The sequence below is a fragment of the Rhinoraja longicauda genome, chromosome 8 (genome assembly GCF_053455715.1).
Source record: "Rhinoraja longicauda isolate Sanriku21f chromosome 8, sRhiLon1.1, whole genome shotgun sequence".
NCBI classification, from domain to species: domain Eukaryota; kingdom Metazoa; phylum Chordata; class Chondrichthyes; order Rajiformes; family Arhynchobatidae; genus Rhinoraja; species Rhinoraja longicauda.
In genome coordinates this window covers 11,425,519-11,444,943 of record NC_135960.1, presented here as the reverse complement: position 1 = coordinate 11,444,943, position 19,425 = coordinate 11,425,519, and the positions used below count along the sequence as shown (strand labels likewise).

Genomic DNA, 19,425 nt, shown 5'->3' with positions numbered 1-19,425 from the left:
CGTCCAATTGTCTCTTAAATGTTATCATAGTTCCTACCTCAACTCCCTCCTCCGGCAGCTTGTTCCATATACCCACCACATTTTGTGTACAAAAGTTATCCATGAGGTTCCTATTAAATCTTTCCCTCCCTCACCTTAAACCTATGTCCTCTGATTCCCGATTGCCCTACTCTGAGCAAAAGACTGTGCATTCACCTGATCTATTCCTCTCTTGATCTTGTATACCTCTATAACATCACATCTCATCCTCTTGTCTTCCAAGGTATAACCTGCTCAAGCTCTTCCTATAGCTCACGCCCTCGAGTCCTGGCAACATCCACGTAAATCTTCTGTGCACCATTTCCAACTTGGCAACATCTTTCCTACACACATGTTGACCAAAACTAAACACAATACTCCAAATGTGGCCTCACCAATGTTTTGTACAACTGTGACATGTCCTCATGTTGCAATTAACTACACTACAATAAACAATTAGCCGATGAATATATCAAATATTGAACAAAACATTCGTCTGAAGAAGGGTCTTGACCCAAAACATTCCTTTTCTCCAGAGATGCTGCCTGGCCCGCTGAGTTACTCCAGCATTTTGTGTCTATCCTCAGTGTAAACCAGCATCTGCAGTTCCTTCGTACATCTAATAATATTCAGTGATAGTTTAACCTGAAACATGCTCAAACCTTAATTGAAGATAGACACAAAATGCTGGAGTAACTCAGTGGGACAGTCAACATCTCTGGAGAGAAGGAATGGGTGACGTTTCAGGTCGAGACCCTGTCAGGTTTTAATTGAAGACATACTTCTTGCATTCTCTTGAACAATTTGGGGCTGAACAATGAGATTTCAGCTATACGACAGGCAAATTAAACAAAAAAAACACTAAACCTGCCAAGGCACATCCCATCACACAGAGCTACCACATAATTTTCATCTTGCTAGGTATTAACAGGACTACCGAACATTAGAATGGAAACTTGATATTGTAATGGAAAATGCCCAGCAGAGCAATGGAATAAATCAGTCCTTCAAGTTTAGCATGAGACCACAGCGCGACGATATTGCTTCCACAGATAGGGGTAGGTTTTGAGCACCGGGGTATTGTTTCTATGAGCTGCTGGGTTTCATACACCTGCCCTTTGCTGGGGTATATTTATCAACAGCAGTAAACAGATGTTGGTTATCAAATACACCTGTTTATGGCCGCCTTCTAAAGGGGTCAGAGTTTGAGAGAATGTGCAGAGTCAGAATGTGGTGGGTGCCGGCTTAAACTGCACACAGACAAATAATCTTCTAACAAACCTTGTGTAGGAAGGAACTGCAGATGCTGGTTTACACCAAAGGTAGACACAAAATGCTGGAGTAACTCAGCGGGACAGGTAGCATCTCTGGATAGAATGGGTGACGTTTCGGGTCAAGACCCTTATCCAGAGATGCTGCCTGTCCCGCTGAGCTATTCCAGCATTTTGTGTCTATCTAATGTCTACAGCATTTTGTGTCCATCTGTGTCTATAATAAACCTTGTCTTGGTTGGAGTTGTGACTGTAATATTAGCAGCCTCCCAATGGACTGTGAAAATATACCTGCGGTGTAGTCATGTTTCTAGAGACAGGCAAGGGCACAGAAAATATATTGTTTGGAAACTACATTTTGACTAAAAAGAACCTTCTCCATTTAAAAAGTTCTAGTCTGCATCTCACCTGAATTCTGTGTCAAATGGATTAGAATTGTTACCATTCATTCCAGCATCATTTTGAACCACCTGTAAAAGAAAACAAAACTCTTTCACAACAAATCCAGTAGCAGAATCCAGATTACAAGTCAGTTATTAACAGGTTATTTTATAACTTAAATTCTAATATTATTGCATACTCTCATATTATCACCAGGGCAGCACAGTGCGAATTGCTGCCTTGCAGCGCTTACAGTGTCATAGACCCGGGTTCGATCCCGACTAAGGGTGCTGTCTGCACAGAGTTTGTACGTTCTCCCCGCGACCGCGTGGGTTTTCTCGGAGATCATCGGGTTCCTCCCACACTCCAAAGACATACAGGTTTGTAGGTTAATTGGCTTGTTATAAATTTAAAATAGTTCCTAATGTGTGTGGGATAGTGTTAGTGCTCGGGGATCGATATTCAGTGCGGACTCGGTGGGCCGAAGGGCCTGTTTCAACGCTGTATCTCTGAACCAAAAGGTTTAAGAAGGTTTTGATCTGACTTATGTCACTCGACTGATGTTGTATTTCAAATATCATTTTCCTGCCTTAATATTCCTTATTTCCTCCAACATACAAGATTCAATCTACCTCAGTTTGGAATGAAATTACAACATAACTTCCCCAGCCCTGCAGAATGCATGAAGATTTTGTTCCATTTCAACCCTCAGTGGCCTTCTGCTCATTTGGAGACCATGACCCTTGGTTCTCGACTCTTAACTTGTCAATCTCTCAAAGAATTTAAGGGTTACCTCCTTGGAGTGGGACTTGAACTCACAACCTTCTGACTCAGTAGCAAGAATACTACCAATTCGCCACACCCAGCACCTACTCTCAATGCCTTATCAGCCTCATAAGTTAAGACCATTTCATGGACATTGGAGAATCTCTGCATCATATTTATTATTTACTTTCAGCCCACCGAGTCCGTGCTGACCAGCGATCACCTGTATGCTATAATGTTATAGCATTATAACCTGGAATGTTATAAAGAAAGATTTAAAGAAAATAAAGGAACTCGGCAAACATAGACTCCGCCTGTTTACCAAAAACATCGCCTCTTGCAAACACTGTATAAGAGGTCTTATCCTATATACTAGGGACAATTTAGAGAAGGCACATAACCAACAAACCCGTACATCTTTGGAGTGTGGGAGGAAGCTGGAGCCTGGAGCACCCGGGAAAACCCAAACGGTCACAGGAAGAACGAGCAAACTCCGTACTGACAGCGCCTATAGTTAGGATCGAACCCGGGACTGTTAGGCAACAACTCTACCACTGTCCTGCACATTTATTTATGAGGTAAAAATCAGTAACATTAATAACATGTCAATAATAGTAATTGATCTACCATCAGTTTAAAACTAGGAAGGATTTTTTCAGAAGGAACAGAGTCATAGAGTGAAATAGTGTGGAAACAGGCCCTTTGGCCCAACCTGCCCACACTGGCCAACAATGTCCCAGCTACACTAGTCCCACCTGCCTGCGCTTGGTCCATATCCCTCCAAACCTGTCCTATCCATGTACCTGTCTAACTGTTTCTTAAATGTTAGGATAGTCCCAGCCTCAACTACCTCCTCTGGCAGCTTGTTCCATACATCCACCACCCATTGTGCGAAAAAGTAACCCCTCAGATTCCTATTAAATCTTTTCCCCTACACCTTGAAACTATGTCCTCTGGTCCTCGATTCCCCTGCTCTGGGCAAGAGATTCTGTGCATCTACCCGATCTATTCCTCTCACGATTTTATACACCTCTACAAGATCATCCCCCTCATCCTCCTGCTCCCAAAGGAATAGAGTGTTGATTCTTCTGTGTTGAATCCCTGTTCTCTGCTTAGACTTTTCCCATTTAAAAATTGTCATTTTTCCAGCAGCCCAAACATTTAATTAAAAAGCCTCGCAGAAGATTCTACCTGTGCTTTCAAAATGTTGCCTTTCGCATCTTCAGGAAGCCCAGCGCAACTGTTATCTGCGGCACTCTTCAGGCAAAAGTCCCACGGTTTCACAATCTCTTCCTGCCGTGAAAAGGAAAACATCTTCAGTCAGAAGGTCCTCCCTCAAATGCACTTGTCTGAACAGCAATCAAGTCAACGGTGCAATGATCTCCCTCAAACCCTTAACCAAAGAAACATTCAATAGGTAGCGCGTCTTCCCCAGTGCCGTTATGCAGCCCAATACGTTTGGACAAAGCATTTTACAAGAATGATCCCAGGAATGAGTAGGTTAACCCCAATGATGAGCATTTGTCGGCACTGGGCCTGTACTCGCTGGAGTTTAGAAGAATGAGGCGGGGAGGGGGGACCTCATTGAAACGTACAGAATAGTGAAAGGTTTGGATAGAGTGGATGTGGAGAGGACGTGTCCACTAGTGGGAGAGTCTAGGACTAGAGGTCATAGCCTCAGAATGAAAGGGCGTTCTTTTAGGAAGGAGATGAGGCGAAATTTCTTTAGAGGGTGGTGAATCTGTGGAATTCTTTGCCACAGAAGGCTGTGGAGGCCATCAGTAGATATTTTTAAGGCAGAGATAGATAGATTCCTGATTAGACTCCCCATAACATCTAATAGGGTTAGGAGGGAGAGGTAGATTAGCCATGATTGAATGGCGGAGCAGACTTGATGGGCCAAACGGCCTAATTCTACTTCTATTCCTTAGGACTTTAATGTAGGAATTCCAATTTGGGATAGTAACAATTGAGCACCACAGTGGCGCATCTGACAGAGTTGCTGCCTCGCTCGACCCCAGTTCGATCCTGACCTCGGGTGCTGTCTATAAGGAGTTTGTATGTTCTCCCTGGGATTTCTCTGGATGCTCTGGTTTCCTCCCACATGCCAAAGATGTGCAGTTGGTAGGTTTTAGACTTTACCTTAGGCTTAAGAGACTTCGGCCCACCTAGTTTGCGCTGACCAGCGATCTCTCCGTACTCTAGCACTATCCTACTACACGCTCGGGACAATAATTTTTTTTACCGAAGCCAATTAACCTACAAACCTGTATGCCTTTGGGATGTGGGAGGAAACCCACGCGTTCAAAGGGAGAACGCACGAACTCCGTACTGACAGCACCCATAGTCAGGGTCGGACCCGGGTCCCTGGCGCTGTAAGGCAACAACTCTACCGCCTCGCCACTGTGCTGCCCTAGATATGGAAAGGTTCATTGGCTTCTGTAAATTGTCCTGCGGGTGTAGGATAGAATTAGGGGTCGCTGGTTGGCACATTTGTTCGGCCGAAGGGCATGTTTCCATGCTCTATCTCTAAACTAAACTACCCAAGATCACAAGAAATCTCAGAAAGTCATGGATGTAGCCCAGTCCATCACACGGACCAGGCTCACCACCGTAAAACCCCCTCCCCGCCCCCCCCCCCCCCAACCCCTTACAAAATGGACTTTATCTCCAACCCCTCGAGAGAGCACTGGCTGGCTTTGATTTGTCCTTTTGCATACCAATCATTCATTTGTTCCAGCTGCCTTTTCATTTCTCTAGTTTCCCTCCCCCCCTGGCTCCCAGTCTGAGGAAGGGTCTCGGCCCAGAACGTCACCCATTCCTTCTCTCCAGTGATGCTGCCTGTCCCGCTGAGTTATTCCAGCATTTTGTGTCTATCACTTTGCACTTGATGGCTTGATAAACCAATAACTAGTTCTTTAGTTCATAGACAACCACAGATAAACAAATTCAGAATTAAAGGGCACTCTTTTGGAAAGGAGGCGAGGAGGAACTTCTTTAGTCAGGGAGTAGTTCATCTGTGGAATTCATTGCCACAGAGGGCTGTGGAGGCAGTTAGTGGATATCTTTAAGGCAGAGATAGACAAATACTTGATCAGAACGGGTGTCAAGGGTTATGGGGAGAAAGCAGGAAAATGGGATTAGGAGGCAGAGATCAACCATGATTGAATGGCAGAATGGACTCGAATGGCTTAATTCTACTCCTACTACTTGTGAATTTGTGAAACAATAAATGTAGGCCAAGGTCAAGGATGTTTGATATTGGTAACCCGTTCAAGTGCTCATTCTTACCTGGCTACTGGTGTTTGCAGTAAAGCTCATCTCAGGCCTTCTCACAGCCACGGGACTGCTCTCTATCTGGAGTTGCTTCAGTCTTGCCACCACTTCATCCAGTGCTGAAACATGAACCAAAGCAAAGGCTGTGAGGAATTGGCACTGACATCAATAAATATCGCAGGTATCACAAAATGCTGGAGTAACTCAGCAGGTCAGGCAGCATCTGGGAGAGAAGGAATGGGTGATGTTTCGGGTCGAGACCCTTCTTCAGAAACGTCACCCATTCCTTCTCTCCCAGATGCTGCCTGACCTGCTGAGTTACTCCAGCATTTTGTGATACCTTCGATTTGTACCAGCATCTGCAGTCATTTTCCTACTCAATAAATATCGCCCATCTTTGTATTTTGGCATTTACCATCAAATACATGACAAATCCAGAGATAGACACAAAAAGCTGGAGTAACTTCAATCTGAAGAAGGGTCTCGACCCGAAACGTCACCCATTCCTTCTATCCAGAGATGCTGCCTGTCCCGATGAGTTACTCCAGCATTTTGTGTCTATCGGTTTAAACCAGCATCTGCAGTTCCTTCCTACACATGATATATCCAACCAGTTAACAACAACCACCCTCTATTCCTGAGGAATCTCTGGCAACAAATTGCTGTTAATTATTGATATCTTTATTGTTTTTCATAAATGAGTGAAAACGATATATTTTTAGTAAAAAATTCATTTATACAAATCTGCATAGAATTTACACAACACAATTCATTGTGTAGAAAATAATGTGCAGATGCTGGTATATACCGAAGATGGACACAAAGTGCTGGAGTTCCCTCCCCTCCGCCCTTTTCTTACCTCCAGTTCCTTCCCCTCGAAGCCTGAATAAGGGCCCTAACTCGAAACATCACCCATCCTTTCTCTCCAGAGATGCAGCCTGTCCCGCTGGGTTACTCCAGCACTCTGTGTCTCTCTCTGAAGTATTAAGGTTCTTGCATTAAAAAGCCTATCCACATGTTGGGAAGAAAGATGTGTACTCCAAAAGACAAAAATGATTGGAGGCCCGAAATCAAGGCAGCCTGAAAAACTATTACACGCTGTATTAAAATAATGCGCCTGATTAGCAGAAACAAGCTGAGGTGCTAATGTGGCACTTGATACTGAGCCATGAAAGATGACCCAAATGCAGGTCAAAGAGATACGTTTTAAAGAGCATCTTTAAGGGGAGAGGTAACGAGCTGGGCTAATTTCGGTAGGAGATTTCAGTACTTGGAACATTAGCAGTGTACAGAATGGCTGCCCTGATGAAGTCATGGAAGAAACAAATAACTGCAGAGGGTCAGGCAGCATCTCTGGAGAGAAGAAATGAGTGGCGTTTCGGGTCGAGACCCTTAGAAGGGTCACCCATTCCTTCTCTCCAGAGATGCTGCCTGACCCGCTGAGTTATGTTGTGATATTGCAGGGACTACTTTGTTGTATCACAAGGACTAATTTGTTTGCCTGTGTAGTAATGTCTATATAAGAGAATGAGGTGATTGGGTGGGCACTCTGGTTCCAGGTGGCCACGGAATAAACAGCCTGGATTTAAGCTCCAGCATTATAACCTTTTAAACTCCTGTACTTGTGGTCCATCCAGAGTCACAACAAAGGTACAACAGATACCGGACCACGAAGTACAACAAGTTACTCCACCATTTTGTGTCTACCTTCGATTTAAACCAGCATCTGCAGTTTTCTTTCCTACAAATAACTGCAGATGCTGGCTGATACAAAAAAAAGGGCACAAAGTGCTGGAGTAACTCAGCAGACCAGGCAGCATCTCTGGAGAACATGGACAGGTGACGTTGTGGGCGGAGACACTTTCTGCAGTCGTGGAAGCTGGGGATGCAAAAATTGGAGGAATGCAGATCTCAAAGAGTATTTAGCTGATGAAGCAATGGGCTGCTTTCAGAATTCAAACACACAGAAGTGGGGCAACATGAAGGAGAAATTAAATAATTGATATTTAAGACGCTTAATTGTAAATATACGTTTGCAACAGTGGGTGGTCACCTACATATGTGGGAGGGAATTTACAGGAAGGAAATGTTTGGAATACTGAAGCAGTAAGCACAGACTTTCACCATTGAGATTAAGCTGGCTTCACAGAAAGTCTTTATAAGCCTCCTTCTGTATAACAACAGAGCACTCCATGAACAGAGCAGATGCCCTTTGATATTAAAATGCTCTCCAAGTAAAGCTTGCATCAACAACAGTTACATGCATTCAGAAATATCGCGCCATGAAAGTGATTTACATTTTACTTAATGGGTGGTTTTGATGTGATATATTTTGGGAAGTCCAGTTTGTTACGTTGTACAGGCGAAAAGTTTAAAAACGACTGTCTTATTGTCATGTAAGTGGCGCACTACTTCCACATAAACCAGGCCGCTTCTTACCAGTTGAATCCGGTTTTGCACGTGCACTCTCGTACGTCTCGGCTGAGGTCAAACTTTGAACGGACTCTTCCGAGATTCTTGGCGCTGTCATGGCAACGGGCACTCCAATGGCCTCATCCACTGAAGTCTCCACCAGCTCTTTGGTGTCCAACAAATCCGCAATCTGTAGGCTGTGAACGACATCATGGGCGGCCCCAGTTTAGGCAACATTTCAAGGCACCCTGGCAAAGCTGCATTTACAGACGCACTGGCATGCATGTGAGCAAGAGGAAGCATTCTGGAGGCCAAAGCCATGAATTTATCAGCCAGCTTAATTCAAGTACAATTCTTTCCTTTAACCCTTTGCATACTGAATGGAACCGTTAAGCAAGTGCACGAGCATCACAGTTGTACACCTTGCTGAAAGGCAGACCAACTCCAAGCTCAATCACATTGCAAAATACACATTTCAAATAAATGTAACAGGTCAACCCACTTGTTTTCTAATTATGGGTCATTAGCCTTTTCCATTTTGAGAGTTTTTAAATTTTTATTTCAAATTTTCAGCATTTAAAAAAACAAATATGCCTTCACAGTACCCAAAGGGTTAGTTTCAATTAAAGGTGTACCGCCTTCAAAATAAAAATTGCCATAAACGTTTAACACAGACCTCAAGAGTCAGGAGAGTTTTTGTGCATTGCACGAACAATTCTGCACTGTACGATCTTACATAAATTTGATTGCGGTAAGCGTTTAGCAAACTATTTTTTAATGAAGGCTGAATCAAAAAATAGAATTATTGATTTGATTGCATTCATTGACCTCCTGATGTATTGATGTATAGCAACACAGCGAATCAACATGACCAACTGTTGCATGGTGGCGCAGCGGTAGAGTTGCTGCCTTATGGCGCCAGAGACCCAGGTTCGATCCTGACTACTGGTGCTGTTTGTAATGGAGTTTGCACTCTCTCCCCATGACCGTGTGGGTTTCTCCGGGTGCTCCGGCTTCCTCCCACCTTCCAAAGACGTACAGGTTAAAGGTTAATTGGCTTTGGTAAAAATTGTAAATTGTCCCCAGTGTGTAGGATCGTGCTAGTGTACGGGGATCGCTGGTCTCGGTGGGCTGAAGGGCCTGTTGGGGATCGCCGGACTCGGTGGGTTGAAGGGCCTGTTGCCGCGCTGTATCTCAAAACTAAACTAAACTAGAGTGTACATAGGGAGTTCAGAAAGCAATTCCCTCAAATCCTTGGCAAAAGCTCGAGGTATCCCTTATAAGAATAAGAACACCCAATAAACAGTTGATCAATTCAACATCAGCTAATAGCACTTGATTGAAGCACAAATCTGAGGCAGCCACAGAAAGACGTTCCATCACCAGTTAGCCTCACAAGCAAGGCAGCAGTTCGGTACTTTATTAGTTGCATCAACGGCACAAAAAGGTAGCAGACGCCCCATTGTAAAGCATTCCCAATCACCATCATGCCATGAACCAAGAGTTATCCACCTATGCAATCTCCCTCCCGGTTCCCCCTCCCATTCCCATACTGACCTTTCTGTTCCGGGCCTCCTCCACTGTTAGAGTGAGGCCCAACTCAAATTGGAGGAACAGCACCTCATGGTAAGATTATAAGTGATAGGAGTAGAAAGAGGCCATTCGGCCCATCAAATCTACTCCGCCATTCAATCATGGCTGATCTATCTCTCCCTCCTAACCCCATTCTCCTGCCTTCTCCCCATAAACCCTGACACCCGTACAAATCAAGAATCGCTGCCTTAAATATATATCCACTGACGTTGCCTCCACAGCCTTCTGAGGCAAAGAATTCCACAGATTCACACCCTCTGACCCTATGCAATCATATTTCGCTTGGGCAGCTTACACCCCAGTGGTATGATTTTGATTTCTCTAATTTCAATTAACCCTTGCTTTCCCTCCCCGCCCTAGTTCTCTGACTTGTTGCAATGTCCTCCTGTCTAATTGTACTGTTTGTATGCATCCTTGTCACCTTCCCCTCAGCCAACAATGAACCATTCTACATTTCCTTTATCACCATCTGCTTTGACCTGTCATTTTTCACACCTTGCCCTTCCATATCTCTTTTCCCTCTCCCCTGACTCTCAGTCTGAAGGAGAGTCTCGACCCAGAACGTCACCCATGCCTTCTCTCCAGAGATGCTGCCTGCCCCGCTGAATTACTCCAGCGTTTTTTGTCTATCTTCGGAGTGAACCACACTAGATGAATCTGATGACCTTACGCCTTGCTAGTATATTTCTGCAGAGTAGGGCGGACGAACATCCTTACCTGCTTCAGTGAAAGCAGACGATCACACTCTCAGCACCCTTTACAACATTTGAGAAAATGAGATGTTAAAATCTCTAAAGTTTTCCCCTGTGTGAAATCCAAAGAATGTAAACATGTTTGCAAGATATTAATCATCGCCATGTGGTGCCAGCATTAGGGCACAGCTTCGTGCCCGCGTGCTGCCAAGTAACACATAAGACAAGAACAGAAGAAATTAATGTCCCGTCTTTGATGTACAAGATGAATGTGGAGCACAAACTGGAAAGAGGCCAGGTTCAATACCAATTTCCTGTGCTCCCACTGTCCAGCTACAGGAGACTGGATTACAATAAAATGAAGCAACCAACGACAATTCTGGATGTAGTTTGCTTATTCAATGAAAATAAACACTGCCATTAAAAACCAACAGAAAAAAAATATTTTTTACATGATTCTCAAGCCTCGTTTATTGTCACGTGCACAAGCATAGCGAGGTGCAGGTACAATGACAATCTTGCCTGCAGCTACGTCACAAGCACATTGACTCAGACAGCACACAAAATATAAATGACGTGTGTGCACAGGGAACTACAGACGCTGGTTTCAAGAGTCCCGACCCGAAACGTCACCTATCCGTGTTCTCCAGAGTTGCTGCCTGACCCACTGAGTTACTCCAGCACTTTGTGTATAAACTATACAGGACAGTGAAAAGAAACAGCCTGCAAAAGACAAGATGTTCGTGCAGAACGCAATCAGAAAACAAGTCCACGGCAGTGCAAAAATGGTCCATTGTGTGTCTGTTGCTGTCGCTGTCGTAGGATTAGGGGTGTGCAGGGTAATTCAGAAACCTGATCGTTGCAGGAAAGTTGCTGTTCCTGAACCTGGCGGTGTGGGACACCAGGTTTCTGTCCCTCTTGCCTGATGGTAGGGAGCAGTGTTGAACTACTATCTACCTCATTGGTGACCCTCGGACTATCCTTGATTGGACGCTGTGTAGGAAGTAACTGCAGATGTTGATTTGAACCGAAGATCGACACAAAAAGCTGGAGTAACTCATTGCTGTTACACTCAACTAAACCCATGCTGGCAGCATCTCTGGGTAACATTTTGGGATGACTGAAGAAGGGTTTCGACCCAAAACGTCACCCGTTCCTTCTTTCCAGAGATGCTGCCTGTCCCGCTGAGTTATTCCAGCTTTGTGTGTCTATCTTGATTGGACTTTGCTGGCTTTACCTTGCACTAAACCTTGTTCCCTTACAGGACACTGTAAATGGCTCGATTGTAATCATGTATTGTCTTTCTGCTGACTGGATAGCACGCACCAAAATCTTTTCACTGTACCTCGTTACACGTGACAATAAACTTAACTGAAACTGGTAGCTGTGAGAAGAGGGCTTGGCCCAGATGGCAGGGATCCATGAAGATAGAGACCGCTTTCTTGAGGCAGCACCTCATGTAGGTGCATTCAGTGGAGAGGGCAGTCCCCATGTCGGCTGAAGGGCCTGTTCCTGTGCTGTACTGGTCTATGCGCCATGTCCCATGCCAAATCTCTTTAAACTTCTAAGAAAGTAGAGGTGCTGGTACTCCTTCTTTGTGAAGGCATCTATGTGCTGGGCCTAGGACAAGTCATCCAAGATATTAATATCCATGAATATTAATATCCAAGAATTTGAAAATTAGAAGCAACTAGACAGGTACATGGACAGGACAGGTTTAGAGGGGTAAGGGGCCAAATGCAGGCAAGTGGGATTAGGGTAGATGGGACCTGTTGGTCGGTGTGGGCAAGTTGGGCCGAAGGGCCTGTTTCCACACCATATGACTGTATGACTCTAATTTGAACGTTAATTTTCTCCGATGCCAACTCACCATCTTCCCGCTAACTCGATTGCATGCCTTTTCACTGCGCCTCGGTACATGTGACAATAAACTAGACTGAACCGAACCATTGGAAACAAGCAGGTAATCTCCCAACTTCCCCTTTCTGAAGTCAACATGTCTGTTTGCAATGGGCGCTATTCAAATTTTTTTTATTTAATCGCCAATCTTTTTAAGATGCCTCATCTTCCCCATCCAGAATGATTGGAAGGGATATTGTGTCCAGACCTCCACTTGGCCTGATCCCACTTCTGACATACACTTTGAGAGTTAGATTTAGCTCTTAGAGCTAACGGAATCATGGGGAAAAAGCAGGAAAGGGGTACTGATCTTGGGTGATCAGCCACGATCATATTGAATAGCAGCGCTGGCTCGAAGGGCCGAATAGCCTACTCCTGCACCTATTTTCTATGTTTCTATGGCCTGATCATCACGGAAACGTAGCAGGACCTCCAGCTTTCAATGCTTTTGGTTTGACTGGAGAACTTTCAGTCCCAGTGCTCCTTGGTCCACCAATGCCTACTGGTTGCTAACCATTTTAACTCCCCTTCCCATTCCTGCACTGACCTTTCTGACCTGGGCCTCCTCTATTACCAGCGTGAGGCCATACACAAAGTGGAGGAACAGCACCCACCCGGCTAGCTTACAACCCAACGGAATGAACATTGAATTCTCCAATTCAAATCTCTAACTAACCCTCTCTCCAAAAAACCCAACCCAACCCAACCCTCCCCTACCCTACCCTACCCTCCCCTCCCCTCCCCTCCCCTCCCCTCCCCTCCCCTCCCCTCCCCTCCCCTCCCCCCTCTCAGCAGGGTGGGGGTTTTTTTACACACCAGCTGGTGATTTTATGTTAATGAGACACATTACAAAAACCCATTCACACTTAAGACAAAACACTGATTGCAAATTAGCTCAAACATACCTTCAAACCTTAACATAAAGCACTGCTCACAGCCAAGGAGCTGACAGTGTGATCCTAATAGGTGTAAGAAGGAACTGCAGATGCTGGTTTACACCCAAGATGGACACAACATGCCGAAGCAACTCAACGGGTCAGGCAGCATCTCTAGAGAGACGGAATGAGTGACATTTCGGGTCGAGACCCTTCCTCAGACTGAGAGTCGGAAAGAGGGCAATAGCTCCTGTTGCCCTCTCCCACGTCTCTCAGTCTGAAGAAGGGTCTTGACCCGAAATGTCGCCCATTCCTTCTCCACAGAGATGCTGCCTGTCCCGCTGAGTTACTCCAGCACCTGCGTCTATCTTCAATGTGATCCTGATAATCCAGCTCGCAGGTGCCAGGGAAGTACACATCCCAATCGGTTCCCATCCACCAGCATGCCATGATCAATATTTGTGGCCTTGAATGGTGGAAATTGCAATGATGGAAATTGTAAATACCAAGATCTGTGTACGACAGCCTAACGCTTCCAAGAACTTATTTACCAGTGCACAAAAAGAGCAAGTTGACATGCTTCAATGACTCCAGACCGGTGGCATTCACATGCATTGATGTTTTGAAGAGAGTTAGATATAGCTCTTAGGGCTAACGGAATCAAGGGATATGGGGGAAAAGCAGGAAGTAGGGTACTGATTTTGTATTATCAGCTATGATCATATTGAATGACTCGAAGGGCCAAATGGCCAACTCCTGCACCTATTTTATACGTGTCTATTGCGACAATGTACTTCAAGAGGTCGCTTATGACCCTTGCCTAAGTAATAACCTGGACCCACTTCGATTCAAGTCTACTCCACCATTTAATCATGGCTGATCTATCTCTCCCTCCTAACCCCATTTTCCTGCCTTCTCCCCATAACCCTTGACACCTTTGTGTCTATCTTCTGCCTATCAAACCCCCCCCTTGCCCATGTCCAACTTTAACCTGCCCCACTTTGTCCTGCCTCTCTCCCTTTACAGCTTTCTTCTCCCCGCTTGCAATCAGTCTAAAGGGTCTCAAACCAAAACATCACCTACCCATGTTCTCCAGAGGTGCTGCCTGACCTGCTGAGTTACTCCAGCACTTTGTGCCATTTTGCAGTCCCAGCTCATTGACTTTTTCAAGTACAAAGGAACTGCAGATGCTGGCTCACACTGAAGATAGACACAAAATGCTGGAGTAACTCAGCGGGTCAGGCAGCATCTCTGGAGAAAAGGATTAGGTGACGTTTCAGGTCACCTATTTCTCAGAAGGGTTTTGACCCAAAATGGTGCCTTCAGTCTGGAGGGTCTCGGATTGTTCCGAGTCAGCATGGATTTACGAAGGGGAAATCATGCTTGACTAATCTTTTGGAATTCTTTGAGGATGTAACCAGGAAAATTGGCAGGGGATAGCCGGTGGATGTGGTGTACCTTGACTTTCAGAAAGCCTTTGAGAAGGTTCCACATAAGAGATTAGTGGGCAAAATTAGAGCACATGGTATTGGAGGTAGGGCACTGACATGGATAGAAAATTGGTTGACAGACAGAAAGCAAAGAGTGGGGATAAATGGGTCCCTTTCAGAATGGCAGGCAGTAATTAGTGGGGTACTGCAAGGCTCGGTGCTGGGACCGTAGCTATTTACAATAAACATTAATGACTTGGATGAAGGGATTAAAAGTACCATTAGCAAATTTGCAGATGATACAAAGCTGGGTGGTAGTGTGAACTGTGAGGAAGATGCTATGAGGTTGCAGGGTGACTTGGACAGGTTGTGTGAGTGGGCGGATGCATGGCAGATGCAGTTTAATGTGGATAAGTGTGAGGTTATCCACTTTGGTGGTAAGAATAGGAAGGCAGAGTATTATCTGAATGGTGTCAAGTTAGGAACAGGGGACGTACAACGAGATCTGGGTGTCCTAGTGCATCAGTCACTGAAAGGAAGCATGCAGGTACAGCAGGCAGTGAAGAAAGCCAATGGAATGTTGGCCTTCATAACAAGAGGAGTTGAGTATAGGAGCAAAGAGGTCCTTCTGCAGTTGTACAGGGCCCTAGTGAGACCGCACCTGGAGTACTGTATGCAGTTTTGGTCTCCAAATTTGAGGAAGGATATTCTTGCTATTGAGGGCGTGCAGCGTAGGTTTACTAGGTTAATTCCCGGAATGGCGGGACTATCGAAACGTATAAGATTATTAAGTGGTTGGACACATTAGAGGCAGGAAACATGTTCCCAATGTTGGGGGAGTCCAGAACCAGGGGCCACAGTTTAAGAATAAGGGGTAGGCATTTAGAACTGAGATGAGGAAAAACTTTTTCAGTCAGAGAGTTGTGAATCGGTGGAATTCTCTGCCTCAGAAGGCAGTGGAGGCCAATTCTCCGAATGCATTCAAGAGAGAGCTGGATAGAGCTCTTAAGGATAGCGGAGTCAGGGGGTATGGGGAGAAGGCAGGAACGGGGTACTGATTGAGAATGATCAGCCATGATCACATTGAATGGCGGTGCTGGCTCGAAGGGCCGAATGGCTTCCTCCTGCACCTATTGTCTATTGTCACCCATTCCCTCTCTCCTAGATGCTGTTTCGGGTCGAGACCCTTCTTCAGACCGATGAATGGGTGGGACTAGTGTAGCTGTTGGTGGGTGTGGGCAAGTCGGGCCGAAGGGCCTGTTTCCGCGCAGTAAGACTATGACTAAGCAACAATTCCATTGTTTTGGTTTATATGACAAACATAAACAGACCTGACTCTTGGCGGGCAGTTTTTGAACGTAACCATGACCCTGGTAACTTTGGTCTGCATCCTATCGTGGACATGCCTTCTGTTCTCTCGGCTCTTCACTTCCCCGCAATGTAAAACTTGATGTGGCGTCCTTAACCCAAAACATGCACTCTGATTTCCTTCCCTATTAGTGCCGCTTGACCTTATTTTGCACATCCAGCATTTATAACTTTTTTAAAAATCCTGCTCCATCAACTGGATGGGAAGGACATCAACTGGTCTTTTAATACAAAATCCTGAGAGAAGGTTTTGAGTCCCCAAGCAGAGATTTTGATCCAATTATATTGAGCACTGATGGACCAGATAGTGAGTGTTCCACATAGACACGGTCTCCTTAACAGAAAAAAAGATAGAGGGGGTGCAGCAAATTTTATTTAATTCCTTTAATACTAGTTTAATCGTGGCTTTGGTGGAGAGTGGTCCATGCTCTCTGGAGTCGCAAAGAATGCGAGATGATTGAAAGATATAAACTTCTTAAGGGGATTGATAAGATTGATGTGGAGATAATGTTTGCCCACGCTGGGGTATTAAACTCGGAGTCTCAATCTCAAAATAAGTGGTCAACCATTTAGTTAAGTGACAAGAAACAGCTATCAACTGGTGGGTAATTGGACATTTTAATGTCATAGAACGAAGCAGCATGGCAACAGGCCCCATTACCAACCCATTTGCCAGCTTTTGGCCAACGTCCTTCTAAACCGTTACTATCTATGTCCCCGTCTAAATGTCTTTTGTATGTTCTACTGTGCCCGTCACCACAGCTTGTTACATACACCCACCATTCTCTGCGTGAACTTGCCCTTCAGGTCCCTTTTAAATCTTTTCCCTCTCACCTTGTATCTTTGCCCTCTAGTTTTCGACTCCCTTCCCTCGGGGGAAAAAGACTGACCATTCACCTCAGTTACACCCCGCACGATTTTATACAACTCTTTATGCCCACTTCTCAGCCTCCCTCTCTCCACTCTCTCCTTGAAACTCATATCCTCCAGTCCGATTACATGCTGGTGAATCCTTTCTGCACCCTTTCCAGTTTAAGGCCACCCTTCCTATAGCAGGGGAAACCAGAAAAGCACACAATGCTTCAAGTGCGGTTTCACCAACAACTTGCACAGCTGGAACACGATGTCTGAACCTTTGGGATTCTGTCCCGAGAGGGCTGCAGGGCATGTTCAAGGTGCAGAACTGCAGCAGATTGTGTTGCTGCCTCACAGCTCCAAAGACTAGGTTCTACCCTGATCTCTGACACTGCCTATGTGGAGCTTGCAGGTTCTCCCTGTGAGCAGGTGGACTTCCCATCCAGCGATTCACTTTCCTCCCACCAAAGAGGGTTTGGCTGGCCATTTCATTGAATGCCAAGAGATACCCCGAGTACAAGTGTGTCGATGGTGAGTTAAGGGAGAGGGAAAGTAATGGGCAGCAAGAGTGGATGACCTATAGGGAAATATGGATGCACTGGGATTGAATTGTTCCAAGAACTAGTATGGACTCAGTCATAGAGTCATACAGTGTGGAAACAGGGCCTTTGGCCCAACTTGCCCACACCGACCAACATGTCCCATCTACACTAATCCCACCTGCCTGCGTTTGGCCCATATCCGTCTAAACCTTCCTATCCATGCACTTGCCCAATTGCCTCTTAAATGTTATGACAGTTCCTGCCTCAACTACCTCCTCCGGCAGCTCGTTCCATACACCCACCACCCTTTGTATCAAAAAGTTACCCATCAGATTCCTGTAAAATCTTTCCCCCTTTCACCTTAAAACTATGTTCTCTGGTTATCGATTTCCCCCACTCTGAGCAAGAGACTTTGTGCATCTACCCGATCTACTCCTCTCATTACTCAATGGACCAAAAGGGCTCCTTCTGTCATCAAGAAAAAATATGGAGATAATAACCAAATATCAATTGATTTTTATGAAAGGATTCCAGGGACATGGGATTTGTGCAGAAATGTGTCATTGATATCAACCATGAGCCTTGATTGAATGTGGGGACAAATCACACCCTGGCCACATGTCCCGTCTTCTCCTCTCTCCCATTAGGGGCAAGTGGTATAGAAGTGTAAAAATGCACACCTCCAGATTCAGGGCCAGTTTCTTCCCAGCTGTTTTCAGGCAACTGAACCATCCTATCGACAACAAGTGAGCAGTCCCGAGCTACTATCTATCTCATTGGAGACCTTTAATCGGACTTTACATGGCACTAAACATTGTTCCCTTTATCACGCATCTCTACACTGTAGATGGCTTGATAGTAATCATGTGTAGCCTTTCCGCTGACTGAGTAGCGCTCAACAAAAGCTTTTGACTGTACCTCGGTAAACGTGACAATAAACTAAACCAAAAAAACAAACTGCCGGAGGAACTCAGCAGATCATTCCAGTGTCTTCCTAGTTGCTTCCAGCATTATCTTATGCGCCTATCAGACTGCATTAATGAAACAGTGATTAACAACACTAGGATTGGGACTGTGGACAAAACACCTTGCATTAGTGCAAGCCTGCCTTCAAATCCCAAGCAACACAATCCAATTTTCAGATAAAGTTTCCCAGTAACTGGTTCGTGCTGAAGAGTTTCTGCCCCGCGATGTCTTTGTGTACATTGGAGAGACAGTAATCAAAATGCTGTTATCGTGGATGCGTAAACCATTAATCTAAATGTCGTGAACTATTAAGAGTCAATAGTCTTGAGGCGCGGGTATTATTACTAAAATAATGCTTTACTAATAAATTAAAAAATGCCTCCAAAAAAAATTAAAGCTTGTTCCAAAAGGCACAGTTATGCAGATAAAGAAATACAATGCAGGGGTAGATGATGGTTTTTAAAGGCACTTTATGAATGTGGCACAATGTCTCAATGCTGGAAACAGAAATAAGCAAGGCAAAACAGTATTAACTTGATTTACAATTCTAAACATCTTGAAAAAGACAATATCAATAAGAATAAAACAGAGTCAATTTTGAAAATTTGAGCTATAAATATCAGGCACAGTTAATGCAATCTCGAACAATGCACTTCATCACCATGGATATGCATCATCCATTTCCAGTGTTTTGGTTTTTAAGAAAACAAATCTTTATTTCCTTATTCCCTGGGCCTTGTAACGACCGTTATAAAAATAAAAAAAATCAGTAGCAAAGGGAACGAGAATTCAACTGAGGTGAAAACAAGTGGTGGCTTCCCAAAAGTACACAGGATTAGATGAATGGTTTGCATTGCTGCGTGTGAGTCGTGCATTTCTGCAGAGGTCCACCGCAGCTGGCTTCTCGTCTGAAGTCTGAGGTCTTGCAGGTGCAATCACTGTGCAACATTGCCTGCGTCAATAAACACAGCCTCCAGTGGGGGAAAAAAAAAAAAGAGGAAGAAGCAGAACACACTGCATTCTCACTCAGAGGTTTGTGGTTCAAGGAAAGAAAGGGGAGAATCCAATTCCTAAATGCAAGT

At 44.8% G+C, this 19,425-nt stretch overlaps 1 protein-coding gene across 2 annotated transcripts in view; it reads right to left on the bottom strand.

The window, feature by feature from the left end:
• The window catches only part of epb41l5 (erythrocyte membrane protein band 4.1 like 5), a 150,014-nt gene that overhangs the window by 24,423 nt on the left and 106,166 nt on the right, over positions 1-19,425 (bottom strand). For both annotated transcript variants that reach the window (XM_078403326.1, XM_078403327.1), the window contains exons 16-19: positions 8,151-8,320; positions 5,727-5,830; positions 3,627-3,728; positions 1,698-1,759 (exon numbers count right to left, since the gene is read on the bottom strand). In XM_078403326.1, the coding sequence (XP_078259452.1) occupies positions 1,698-1,759; positions 3,627-3,728; positions 5,727-5,830; positions 8,151-8,320 (438 nt within the window). The remainder of the gene's footprint in view (positions 1-1,697; positions 1,760-3,626; positions 3,729-5,726; positions 5,831-8,150; positions 8,321-19,425) is intronic.